The 14,030-nt window shown below is 41.1% G+C and overlaps 1 protein-coding gene across 1 annotated transcript in view; it reads right to left on the reverse strand.

Moving 5' to 3' along the window:
• LOC146193376 (MAM and LDL-receptor class A domain-containing protein 1-like) overlaps positions 1 to 14,030 on the reverse strand; it is a 204,074-nt gene that overhangs the window by 83,696 nt on the left and 106,348 nt on the right. Inside the window, 4 exon segments of the mRNA XM_084600530.1 lie at positions 5,315 to 5,482; positions 6,986 to 7,071; positions 8,766 to 8,921; positions 10,913 to 11,032. Coding sequence (XP_084456656.1) covers positions 5,315 to 5,482; positions 6,986 to 7,071; positions 8,766 to 8,921; positions 10,913 to 11,032 — 530 coding nt within the window.

The following is a 14,030-nucleotide window of genomic DNA, read 5'->3' on the forward strand; positions in this document are numbered from 1 at the left end:
GAATTCGCCCCGTTTCGCGTATGCACGTGGTGATTATGTCGGTCTTTTCAATTTCTTCTCTTCCGTCGACTGGTCCCTTTTAAATGACATTAATGATTCAGATGGACAAGTCAGTCGCTTTACAGAAATAGTTCTTGATGGTATGCGTCGGTACATCCCTTTGCATACTCCTACGCGTAGGAAGTTCCCTTCCTGGTTTTCAAGGGAACTAATAACGGCGTTAAAGCTCAAGGAACGGGCCCATCGTAAGGCGAAACGCCCTGGGTTTCACAATTGGGCAGATGAGTTTCGCCGTGTGCGTTCTCTTTGCAAACGCTTATACAAGCGGGACTACGACTCCTATCTTGAGTCTTTAGAGAGGAATGCCTCAAATCGTCCTAGTCAGTTCTGGCGTTACGTTCGCAAGCGTTCCATTAAATCAGATTTAAGTATCAGCTTAGTTGACTCTCAGGGTTCGGAAATTCGGGATGTTGCCGACAGTTTTGCACAACATTTTTCCTCCGTTTACAAACATCCACATTGTGATTCCGTTTGCCTCCCATCTGGTGCACTATTTAATTCCATTCTCTTTGACGAGGAGTTGATAAGTGAGAGTCTTAAGCGTCTGAGACCTTCTTTGTCTCCTGGACCTGATGGCATTCCAGCTGCCATAATAAAAGCCTTCAGTTATATCTTCGTACCAGTACTGACTGCCATATTTAATAACTGTTTAAAAAATGCTGCCTTTCCTCGCGTGTGGAAAATGGCACGCGTGTTTCCTGTCTTCAAGTCTGGAAACAAATCTGATGTTTCCAATTATCGTCCGATTTCTCTTCTATGTGCAACCTCTAAGCTTTTCGAATTAGCTTTGCACAGCGTACTTTCCTTCCATCTCAAACATATCATAGTACCGAATCAACATGGCTTCATGTCGGGTCGCTCTACTTCTACCAACCTAGTCACGTTTATGACGTATGCCTCTGCAGCAGTCCTTCAGAGGGGTCAGGTTGACACTGTGTACTGTGATATGAGCAAAGCTTTCGACGTTGTTACTCACTCACTACTTCTTGAAAAACTTCTACTCTCTGGCGTTGAAGTCTCACTCGTAGCCCTCCTACGCAACTATCTCCTTGATCGCTTCTGCTTTGTCAGTGTCAATGGACAGACTTCTTTCGTTTACCCTGCAACGAGTGGAGTTCCTCAAGGTTCAGTACTAGGCCCGCTTCTCTTCTCCGTTTTTATTAATGATGTTTCCTCGGCGATAAAGAACTCCTCGTTTCTTCTTTATGCTGATGATATAAAAATATTCAAGGTAATACATTCTTTTCAAGATTGCGTGTTGTTGCAATCGGACATATCTGCTTTTTCTGATTGGTGTGCGATGAATCGACTTACCCTCAATTCTTCCAAAACTAGGGTTGTGTCCTTTACTCGTAAAACACATAGCTTTCTCTACCATTATTCTGTGAATTCTGTGCTGTTGGATAGGGTTGATGAAATTAATGACCTTGGTGTACTTTTTGACCGCACCCTCAGCTTCTCCTCTCACACTAACCGCATTGCTCAGCGGGCTATGCGCACACTCGGATTCGTTTGCAGACTTTCGAGAGAGTTCCATACTCCACTTCCGTTCCTAAAACTGTACCTGTCCATATGCCTGCCGGTCTTGGAGTATGCGTCGGTTGTTTGGAATGGCACTTGCAAATCGAACTTGGACAAGGTTGACAGAGTACAAAAAAAATTTTTGCGGATATTTCATTATCGCTTTCCTTGCGCAACTTCCCCCTCTCGCTCCACCAGGAGCACCCAACTGAATCTTCCTTCCCTTCACTGCCGTCGTATCAGACTTGATATCATATTTCTGTACAAACTCCTTCATGGCCACATTATGTGCCCTCAGCTCTTAGAGTACATCCTACTGCGCGTTCCGCGAAAGAGCATGAGGGAATTCAGACCATTTCAGGTTTCTCCTCTTCATTCCCACTCCCCTCTGGACAGGATGCAGTGGTTATTTAACTCTTTTTGTCCTCACCTTGACATCTTCCAAAACTCGCTCTGTTCATTTACATTGGATGTTCGTAGCGTTGTATTCTAAATAGTACTTTATCACTTAAAACTCCCACTTTCTAGCCTTAAATTGTATTTACTTCACTTTTTGCTTTTTCTCCTGTTCAATGCTGTCTGTATCGTGAACTACTTTTTATCCGTTTCTTACTTATATTTCAACTTTAAACTTTATATTCGAATCTTACTGCCCCTTGTTCAATTTTACTTCTTTATTGTATTATTCTGTATTTCTAGCCTGTGTTTTAAGTACCATGCACTTGTTGCGCCTGGAAGGGTTGTTTATTTTATGTATATTTCTATATTACTATAATCAATGTCAGTTATTTGTTTTTTTTTTCTTCTATCTACCGTTCTTTTCTTTTTTTTCTTTATTTCCTGGTGTGCTAAAAAATTCTCTCACTGTGTATATAAGTGATGCTACTCATTGTTTGCTTACTTTCCGTGATACTTTTCGTCTGTCATTTCATGTATTATTTATTTCTTTTTTTGTGTTCTCTCTGTGTGTGTAAACATGTTCGTGCTTTTTCATTTTTGTTTCCTTTTTTTTTTATTTGTGCTGCAGCACAAAGACCACATGGTTGTTCCTGCGCACATTAAATAAAGATTGATTGATTGATTGATTGATTGATAAAGATTGATTATTATTATTATTATTATTATTATTATTATTATTATTATTATTATTATTATTATTATTATTATTATTATTATTATTATTATTATTATTATTATTGTTATTTACTCATTTTGTCCTTACCTTGACATCTTCCAAAACTCGCTCTGTTCGTTTATATTGGATGTTCGTAGCGCTGTATTCTAAATAGTACTTTATCACATATAACTCCTACTTTCTAGCCTAAACTATTATATTTACCTCACTTTTTGCTTTTTCTCCTGTTCAACGCTGTCTGTATCTTGAACTGCTTTTTAGCCGTTTCTTATATTTTAGCTTTAAACTTTTTATTCGAATCTTACTGTCCCGTGTTCAATTCTATTTCTTTATTTTACTATTCTGTATTTCTGGCCTGTGTTTTAAGTACCACGCACTTGTTGCGCCTGGAATTATTGTTTATTTTATGTATATTTTTATATTACTATAATCAATGTCAGTTATTTGTTGTTGTTTTTTTTCTCTCTACATACCAATATTTTTTTTTCTTTCTGTTGTGATGTGCACAACAATTATCTCACTGAGTATATAAGTGATGCTACTCATTGATTACTTTTTTTCCGTGATACTTTTAGTCTCAGTTTCATTTAATGTGTTATTTATTTCTTCTTCTGTGTTCTCTCCGTGTGTGTAAACATGTTGGTGCATTTTCATTTCTGTTTCTTTTTTTTTATTTGTGTTGCAGCCCGAAGACCACATGTTTGTTCCTGCGCACATTAAATAAAGATTGATTATTATTATTATTATTATTATTATTATTATTATTATTATTATTATTATTATTATTATTATTATTATTATTATTATTATTATTATTATTATTATTATTATTATTATTATTATTATTATTATTATTGAGTTCTTCAAGGTTCTGTATCAGGCCCGTTTCTTTTCTCGTTTTATAATGACGTTCGCTTCGTGATCAAGACCTTCTCGTTTCTTCTTTATGGTGACATAAAAACATTCAAGGTCATATATTCTTTTTCAAGGTTGCTGGTTATTGCAATTGGACATAACTGCTGGTTATTGCAATCGGACATAACTGCTTTTTCTGATTGGCGTGAGAAGAATGAACTTACCCTCAATTCTTCCAAGACTAGGGGTGTCTCATTTACTCGTAAAACGCACGGCTTTCTCTACAATTATTCTCTGAATTCTGTGCTGTTGGACAGAGTTGATGAAATTAATGACTTTGGTGTACTTTTTGACCGCACCATCAGCTCCTCCTTTCATACTAAACGTATTTCTCAGCGGGCTGTGCTCACACTGGGATTCGTCTGCAGACTTTCAAAAAAGGTCCGTACTCCACTTCCGTTCTTAAAGCTATACCTGCCCATATGCTTGCCATTTTTGGAGTACGCGTCGGTTGTTTGGAAAGGCACTTGCAAATAAAACTATGACAAGGTTGGCAGAGTACAGCAAAATGTTACGGCTATTTCGATATCGCTTTCCTTGCACAACTTTGTCCTCTCGCTCCACCAGGAGTACCCCACTAAATCCTCTTTCTCTTAACTGTCGTCGTGTCATAGTAGACATAATTTTTCTGCACAACCACCTTGATGGCCACATTATGTGCCCTCAGCTTTAGAGTACATCTTACTGCGCGTTCCGCGAAAGAGCATGAGGGAATTCAGACCGTTTCAAGTTTCTTCGTTTCTTCATTCCCATTCCCCTCTGGACAGAATGCAGATGTCGTTTAACTCTTTTTGTCTTAACATTGACATCTTCCGAAACTCGCTTTCTTCATTTATATTGGATGTTCGTAGCGTTGAATTCTAAACAGTAATTAATCACATATAACCTCCACTTCCTAGCCTAAATATTGTATTTACTTCACGTTTTGCTTTTTCTCCTGTTTAGTGCTGTTCTATCTTGAAGTGCTTTTTATCCGTTTCTTATTCATATTTTATCCTCAAACTTTGTATTCGAATCTTACCATCCCGCATTCAATTCTGTTTCTTTATTGCATTTTCCTGAATTTCTAGCCTGTGTTTTAGATACCACAGATTTGTTGCGCCTCGAGTGATTGTTTATTTCTCTATATTCTATATTAATATAGTCAATGACAGTTATTTGTTTTTTTTCTCTCTCTATCTATCGTTGTTCTTTTGTTTGTTTTTTATGTGCTCTACAATTCTCTCACTATGTATACAAGAAATGCTACTCATTGATTTCTTTCTCTCTGTGACTCTTTTCGTCCCAGTTTCTTTTCATGTGTTATTTGTTTCTTCGTTTGTGTTCTGTGTGTGTAAAACTTGCGTGCATTTCTTTTTATTTGTGCTGCAATACAAAGACCACATGGTTGTTCCTGCGCAAATTAAATGAAGATTGATTGATTGAATGAATGATTATAATCATAATTATTATTATTATCTGACGACCTCCGTGTTTGATATATACCAGAAACACAGTGTTGCCTCCAGTCTCGGCTTATTTATTATCCAATGTGCAGTGCATTAGTTCTTGTTTCTGAAGCTGTAATAATATTATAGAACGTTTCTCCACTGATACGTGCGTTGCACATTTAGGTGATGGAGCACTGTATGCATGCACGCGATGTAAATTCGAAGCAGGACAATCTACCGCAACATGCCTCACCTGAAAGGGAGCGTCCTCTGTCAGCAGCACAAGCCCCTCAATAAAGTGAAAGAATTCGGTGGGCTTTGCCTGTTTCCAGACGATCTTCCAAGGGCCATCTTTGGTTGTGCGAACACCAAGCTTAAGCTGCGAAGCGGCGTCTCCTTGCACGGTGAAGAAAAATGAGATCTGCGGCGCAGAAGAAGAAAATAAACTATTGTATATCTTAAAATAGGATAACCCTGGAAGGATTTAAAAAGGTGTTAGTGTGAAGTTTCTCTCAAAATGTGGATCCAGTCATTTGGGTCGATTTTGCCTGTGTAATATTATCAAGGAGAATTCGAAAAACAATCTCCTCTATATGGTTTGAGCATACAAGGTTTATTCTGTAACAGCAGCGTAACACCATTCTGAAATAAAAAAAAAACTCAAGTATATTTAGGAGGCATATAATCGGCATACTTCAAAGTAGCCGAGAACAGCAACTGCATAAATATAGCTGCAGCGCTTGTACACCACTCAATACTCATTGGAGCAATCAGCATCAGTCAGGTTTCCTGCACTCAGGAAAAACATGCCCGCCGTGCACACCAACTTTGCATACTTCTGCAGCAAGTGCTTTATTGTCTTGAACTTTTCAAAATGTCATCTTTGTCAAAGACTAAATCTCCGGCTAAAAAGTAATTGCCTACCCTTTAATTTGCGAGCCTAAAATTGGTTGCGCGGTTTTCGCCGCACTATACTAGAGTATGAAAAAAATATCGATCCAAACGATAGTGATGCGGTGTATCTACGCGCGGTTATGACTCCAGCAGTAAATACTAATAACATGAAAAGAATCTAGCGATTGATGCAAAGCTAAAACTCACAAATACCTTATGCGAGATATTTGCTGATGTGGAAAGATGTTTGCTGAAGGCTGCACTCCCACAGCATCCCTTCCTCTCATTCAGGCTTTGATTGAAAATGCCGAACAATTTATTTGTCTATATAGTCCGCGTGGACGCCGAGGACAGAATTTCCTAGCTTTAGCATACGTTTTCTGTCCACAGTGTCGGCCACTTATATTGCTTTTTACAGTGTCATGAATAACTATGCCTCTTGTGTTGCTTTCCATCTATTATCTTGCAATTGCTTTTCGACCTGAAGAAGCTGTAGTTAAAACATGCTGCGCAAAACATGTGCGAATTTTCAAACATGAAAGCAAAACCTATGCTGTCACTGCGTGAATGTAACTATATCTGGCCAGAAGATCAAACGCAACCCTTTTTTGATCAAATGAGCTCTCCACATTAGCTTCGCCGTATGCGGTGTCGCCAAAAGCCGACGTTTTGCGTTTTCCTCCTAGAGGCGACGCGCGACACCCACGAAAAAAAAAGTAGCAGCATCGGAAATGCAACAAAGGGGGCCGGAAGTTAAAGGGGATCTAGCAAGAAAACTCATGCCATTGAGGAAACAAGCAGGAGAGAAGAGTCAGTGGTGGTGAATAATGTTAGAGCTGTTACAGCACGTATATACGTCCTAAATATATATATATATATATATATATAAAGTGAGCTGCTAGGACATATATAAAAAAGCCACAGGGAACTTCTTGTAAACATTTAAACTCACCTGCTGTCAGAATAACCAATATCATAAACTAAAAACCTCACAAAAGGTATAAAGGTTATGTAAAGAATTCCTACTCACGGAGCACGTATCTTTATTATTAAACATCGGGCCTGTAATGGTAGCAGTGGCTTGATTGATGCCGGAACGAAGCAAGAGGAACTTCCCTGGAAAAAACGTACAAAATATTTGTTATGTTAAAAGAGCGCAGTCGTTGGGATGCTCAACTTAAATTATTTGACTTTACATTTTTTATTCAACCCGTACGCAAAAAGGTGCTGAAAAAAATCGTTGGCAAACGCTTCCGTTTCTTAACCCCTTTTTCGTTGGCTTAATGCCTTAGTTTTCAACAACCCAATGCCCTAACTTCAGCAATGTCTAGCATTTTAGGACATATTTGCATCACGAACAACTACCGGGTATTTTACAGCACTGTTAAGCCATTGTCCTAAAAATGATCTAAGCTTCCAAATAATATCAAAACTTTTATTTTGATGTTTTCATCTGCGTTCGCGGAGATAATAGTTGAAGCTGCTAGAAAAGCAGCAGGCTCCGCTTTTTAAAGTAAGTTAAGGCAATGGTAGACAATTGCAAATTATTGACATGAAAATATTAATAAAAATCATGTATTATGACTAAGGCCTTTCTTGAAGACTAGAATATCGAAGAAAACTTAAAATTCGGCTAGATGGCGCATTGCTTAACTAAAGATAAAGTGCACAGGAAACACACATAACAGAAGCAGACACAGGACACGCGCTAGTCAATATCGAAGAAAGAAACAAAAATAAATAAATAAAATGTTCGATGCGTGAAGAAAGTATGCTACGGAAGTAAGTCATGCGCTTACAACGAGTAATCAAGACTGCCGTGGAAAATGAATCAGGCGAGTTTGTAAATAATTTTGAGGTAGCTGTGAAATACTGCAAGAAACATGCAGGAGGCTTTTGACAATGAGGGCCCAACTACCAGTGCATGGCAAGATTTAGCTTTAGATTTGTATTGTGCTCTAACAAAGAATACTTTATAATGCGACGAAAAACAGTTTAGGGCGTTTTCTGTAATCGTTAGAAATAACTACGAGCCACCCAAGGAAGGCATGCTTATTGATAGATTGCTTAGTTGCAGTTACACAACATACAATAAAATTAAGTTGATAAACTCTTTCTCAGACAGAGCAGAATGTCTGGTCATGTGAAACACGTTCATCAACACCTTAATCTTCTCCTAGGATACTATTGTAGCAACTAAAGAGGAAACCTTTGGCAGAGGTATGTCTTGTTGGCAGAGCAATATAATTTAGGTTAAAAAAATGTAAATAAAACAGAAAATTTAACGAATGAATTTTCGGAGCCAGCTGAGTTCCTTCCTTTATCAGGTGTAACTGCAGGTGAGTTCCAGCTTGCGTTTCAAATCTGCCCCATTGAGTTATCCGGGTTGTCACTTCGGGGTGTGCTTCGCAGCATGCGCTCTGTAGCGTGATAGCTCTCATCACTAAAGCCATTTTCACTGCCAGACTGCTTGTGACAAAAATTTAAACGAACAAATAAAATGAGTTAATCCCTGTAGTGCTGTTAAAAAAGAATCGGTAGTTTTCGGAGGTCTCAGTGCACCTTAATTCTGCTGTCACAAAGTTAACTGATATTTTCGTCCGCTGATACACACAAACCTCGGCGCTTGAGAAAAAATAATAAAACAAAAATATACCAGATGCAACTTTATCCTAATCAATAAATGTATATTTGGTTAGAACGGGAGGAAAAGTTAACGTAAGTTTCTCGTTTTGGAATGAACACTGCCGTCCGATGCAGAGATCGCACCTTTTCTTCTACATTGCGCAGCGCTAGACTGGGCAACGTACCTTCCGGTGTTCCTGTTGTGCGGTCTCGCGTAGGTGCAGTCACCAGGAACGAGGACGCGCGGCCCAACTCCCACGTACGTGTGTCCCTGTCTGGTGGTGCCTGGGGCACCCAGTCGCAGAAGGAGGTGTCGAAATTGCAGCCCAGGCGGTAATCACCTGCAGGTTGATCAATTACATTTAAACAGTAACATTAGGGACGCAGAGCAAAATGAAGCCCTAATATTTCCTATTTTAGTGGTCTCTCTGTTAAACAGCGCATTAAATTTTCCACTCAGTTTTTTCAGCTAAATAAGGTAGTTGTGGAGTTTAACCATATTAATGCGTAAGCATTAAGTGGCTATAATTCAAGAAGCCTGTCCCCAATGTTTGCCATCACTATTGCGGTGAACTGAAAAGAGTTAGACAAAAAAGAACAATTATAAGTAAACAGGATCAAAGTATCTCTCCATGCATATCGTGTGGTCGAAGTGTAAACATAAGTTAATTATTATTAGCCAGAAAACCTATCAGAGGTAAGGACAGCTCAGCGAGCTAAGGCCATGGTCCGAACGAACGTGACGTCACGCAACCGGGAGACGACGTGCGTTTTGGGGTGAAATGAATGCAAAATTGCTTATAAATGATCGAGATCGATCAAAATGTGATGAATGAGTGTCAAATAACCAAAAATATATAATTATGTCAAAAGAGGTCCAGTAGAAGCAAGAAAAAGCATAAATGAAGACGGGTATGCGGCGACGTTACATCGGCGACTTTGCCATGCTGCCAGCGCTGCCATGGCGTCTCTAGCTAGCGCTTGCAGCAGTGGCGCGCTTCTTACAACGGCTACATCACGTAGATCAGGAAAGGTATAGAGCAGGTGGCGCAGCATGTGTGAACACGTTGGGAAATGATGTGCTACGGCACAAAAAAACGTTGTCGAGGTGTCGCAGTGTAGTGCAACATTACGCCACGTGGGGATTACTGCGCAGCTTGCTACACAGTGTCCTCAAAGTTGCAGCTGCTATCACAATTTCCGTAGTGTGAAATCTCCACAAGGGGAGCGCAATATACCGTGTGCAGCTGCAAAGCTCAGGCTTATGGATTTCTCCAGTGCAGAGTCTGCAGTGTTCTCGGAATATTTTTTCCATTACCACAAAGCATTACTCTTCATACAGGTGACTTCCTAAGTCGCAGTTGATGGACACTGGTTGCAGGAGACACTGAAGTAAACCAATGCGACAAACAGGCAAGATTGCGCATGAATTAATACATGCTGAGATTGACAACTGCTCATGCGAAACCAAAACCAAATGAACACGATCTGCGAAGTTAACACGAGTATCGCGAGAGCTCACCAGCAAATTTTTCGTTGGGTTCGAAGACAGAGATTTCATCACCATGTAATGTAAGCAGCTGGTGGTCTACAAAGTTTTGACACAGGCCCGAAATGTGATACGACTTGATTATCTTTTGAATTCTTTGTAGTTGGTCGCAAAACAAAATTGTCATTGTCAGCGACACATTAGACAAAGTTATTTGCGACAAGGCACTGCCGTGTGTGGCCCTTCGAGTTAATTTTAGTGGATAGTTTATACAAATTGGACTCGAGTGATGATATTTGGTAGAGGAAACGAAGCAGGCACCTAAATCTACTTCGAAAAGTAGCTGGACAGGCCGGGTGGTACTTCATGTGACGGCATTGACAGCAGAGCCGAAGCGATGCTTACGGAAGGAGAACAAATAAATGGCTCAAGAACAAATTCGGAAACGCATTGATCTATAACTCGAAGTGGGAATGGTGCTGGTCAAATATTTAGGGGAATCCCCCAAGGTGGAGTAGATTTGTAATAAGGGAGTAATTACTCCCTTATTACAAATCTCCTCCACCTTGGGGGATTCCCCCTAAATATTTGACCAAATACGGAGTAGAGGAAATACAGAGCATGCCTGTGAGAAGACCAGAAACGGCCGAGTGTGTACACACACACACACACACACACACACACACACACACACACACACACACACACACACACACACACACACACACACACACACACACACACACACACACACACACACACACACACACACACACACACACACACACACACACACACACACACACACACATATATATATATATATATATAGGCACAACTTACCACAATTCTGTTCATCGCTGTTGTCTCCACAGTTATCCACGTAGTCGCAGCGATGGTACAGCGGCACGCAAGCACCATTCGCACAGCGGAAATCGTATGCAGTACAGTTGATTTCCTTAGCTGCGAACAAGATGTGAGTTTGTAAGATAAAAATTTGAGCATATTGGCACTGTTTCTTACATCACCCTTCGTTCAAAACTCAGGCACTCTCATCCCACGTTATACGATTGCTAAAAAAGCTCTACAATTTTCTTTCCCTTTTTCTGACCGGACACAAAGTCGACCATTTCTGATCTCTGGCGACGCCGCTAAGAATGGGAGTATCGAGAGTGTTTCTGCAATTTCCTAAACAATGCGCGTGCCTGAAGAAAGCTGTGGTATTCTGGCCATTGCTCATCTTGCAATAAATAGAGCTCCTCACCACCAATAGGTATGCAAACAGTTACTCCGCCCGTTCTGCAGCAACATTCACAAATTAAAAAGTGAAACACTGCACAGTGCGCAAAATATGAAACAGAACGATGCAATGGCACCACGGACTCCAAGCCATGGCCTTCACTTCAACCGTTCAGCCTAATATTACCGGTAGAATTGACTGCTTGTGATGGCTGCTGCAGAACTGAATTTTTTTTTAATATCAGGAGCATGGGCATCACCAGCACTGGATGTTAATCAAGAACCGCCGTTGTGTCAAATTGCGGAAAAGGATGAGGCCTACACGTTGCACCAAAGCTTCCGGATAAGCCGTCTGGTTGTTCTTCAGCACGGGTAGATGCTGCTCGGTACCAGCAAACAAACATTATAAAGAATACGCTATCTTAGCGCAAGACGATTTATCAGGGAATGTTTATTGATAACTGCCATGAAAAGCAGTTATACAATTTTTGAAATTACTTATTCTCAGTGTGAAAGAAAAAATAAAAACGCATAAGAGTTTAGGACTTTGCCAAGAGCAAAAGATTTTCTTACAGCACCCTTGGTTGAATGAACACAGGCCGCGCCTCCATTCCAGAATGGGTAGTCTACAAGCGAATTGAACTGCCGCAGAACCCACTGTTGCTGGAAATATGGCAGCAATAGCTCAAACCCACTTGAGGCATTTTACGCAAAGTGCAGATTTCAGCACCAGTCTCGGCGAAAACACCCACTGCATGAGTTTTATGCCTGCATAAATATGCTAGAAATCCTTCAGGATTTGCTTCCCTACAAACACGAAATAATTTTTGCATAGCCAGTCCTTCAGATTACTTCATTGTGTGTTTTCTGCACATTGATGTGATCTCGTTCAGTATTCATTTTGACGGCTATATTTGTAACTGTTTAGTGGCTGCCACAGCACATATACACCGCGTGATTTCTGGAGATGTCATAATGGTATCGGCCATGAAATGTTGAAGGAAATGACTCAAAATGCGTGATGTCGTACCTATAGTCGGGACAACACCTAATCATCATAGAGGAAGGTTCTAGAGGTGCGCACGGGCTCGGGCCGGATTGAAATTCTGTACCCGGCCCGGCCCCCGGGCAGGACTCCGGCCGCTCTTAAGCCCTCTGCCTCGGATTCGGGCCGGACCGGGCAGAACACTCCGATCCCTAGTGCCGCCACTTTTTCGAAAGTGCAAATATTGCCATGGTGGTCTGGGCGCCTTGAATGTGAAAAACAAAACTCCTGCATCTTTCCAACCCGTCAGCATCTGAGTTCTTACGTCGATCTGCCTGTCCACCACGCGCCCCCGCCGTTAACAGACGTTTCATTGCCAGTTTCGAGATTCGCCCCATACTCTCGCCTCTCGTTTATTTTGTGGTTGGCTCCTACCCTCGACATAGCCTCGTTTGAAGCGGGGTATATAGTCCGAGCATCCACCTTGCTAAAGTCGCCTTGAGATTGCTCAGCCCAGACAATGCAGTTGCGTTCTTTTTGTTGGCACTGTGAAAGGCCCACGGTGAGCGAGACGAGTTCACGGAGTACTCAGCCACAAATTTTTACCATTTGTTCGTAGTCAAAACCTGCGCGTTTGTACAGAAGCAAGGAAGCTATATACAGAAAATTGAACTTGCTGAGAAGGTACTAGTAATTCCAGCCACAAGTGAGAGCAGCGGAAAAAACTTCAGCGCTGCCGGATTCATGATCCGAATTCAGATCGGGCTGGGCCGGGCTCGGGCCTCATGTTTGAGCACATTGCCGGGCCGGGTCGGACTAAGGCACTTTCAGTGTCGGCCGGACCTGGTTGGGCTGGGGCCTGCAGTGTCGGGCCCGGGCTGGGCTCGGAATATTGGCTCATGCACACCTCTAGAAGGTGCATCACAGATATTACGCGTATCTACAGTCGAAACATCAAGCCTCACTGCACTAGTGTGCGCCTGGGCCACAGTATCTAACCAGGACGCAGTAACAACGCCATAAATAAAACTTCAGTGATTGGTGATACAATATTTGTATATCACTCAATCTACTATATGCCACTGACTTCTGACTGAATCTGACATTATTAGGTAGTCTCGCTCGCAGGCTTCTGAATTCCAGCTTATCACTTCATATACATTTGCCTCAAGAAAACCGAAGCATGAATGAATAACCTTATAAAGTACCAGTAACCCCATGAAGAATAAAAACTCGTCCAATGCTTCAGACTTCCCTTAAGTGCGACGCGGTGGATCAGGGCTGATGGTCCTTTTAGCTTGACGGAAATACTACGGCCCTAGACCTCACTGGAGTGGCCGAGGTAAGCAGTTTGCGCTAAACGGACTGGTGTGCGCACAATTTAAAACGCTGAAATGCCAGCCTAAAACAACATTCATATGAGGCGTAGTGACAGTGTAAATGGTCACTTTCTTCCACTATAGATGCCTCTTCATCGATCAATATGCCACTCGATTTCACCACAAATTAAACAAATTTTACACTTTAACTCAGGGCATGGGAGTTTTTCACGTCATTTCACGTGCACCTAAAAATGAAGCATAAGTGGCTGGAAACAAGTATTTAGTGCATTTTCTGCCACATCTACCGCAATAATTCAAACTTCTAGTTCGCTTAATACCCAGAAATGTGGCGCAACAAACACAAACACATGCGAAGAGACACAACACACGCGCAACACACACAACAACTAGCCCC

The sequence above is a fragment of the Amblyomma maculatum genome, chromosome 4 (genome assembly GCF_055883805.1).
Source record: "Amblyomma maculatum isolate TAMU_Amacu chromosome 4, ASM5588380v1, whole genome shotgun sequence".
NCBI lineage: Eukaryota > Metazoa > Arthropoda > Arachnida > Ixodida > Ixodidae > Amblyomma > Amblyomma maculatum.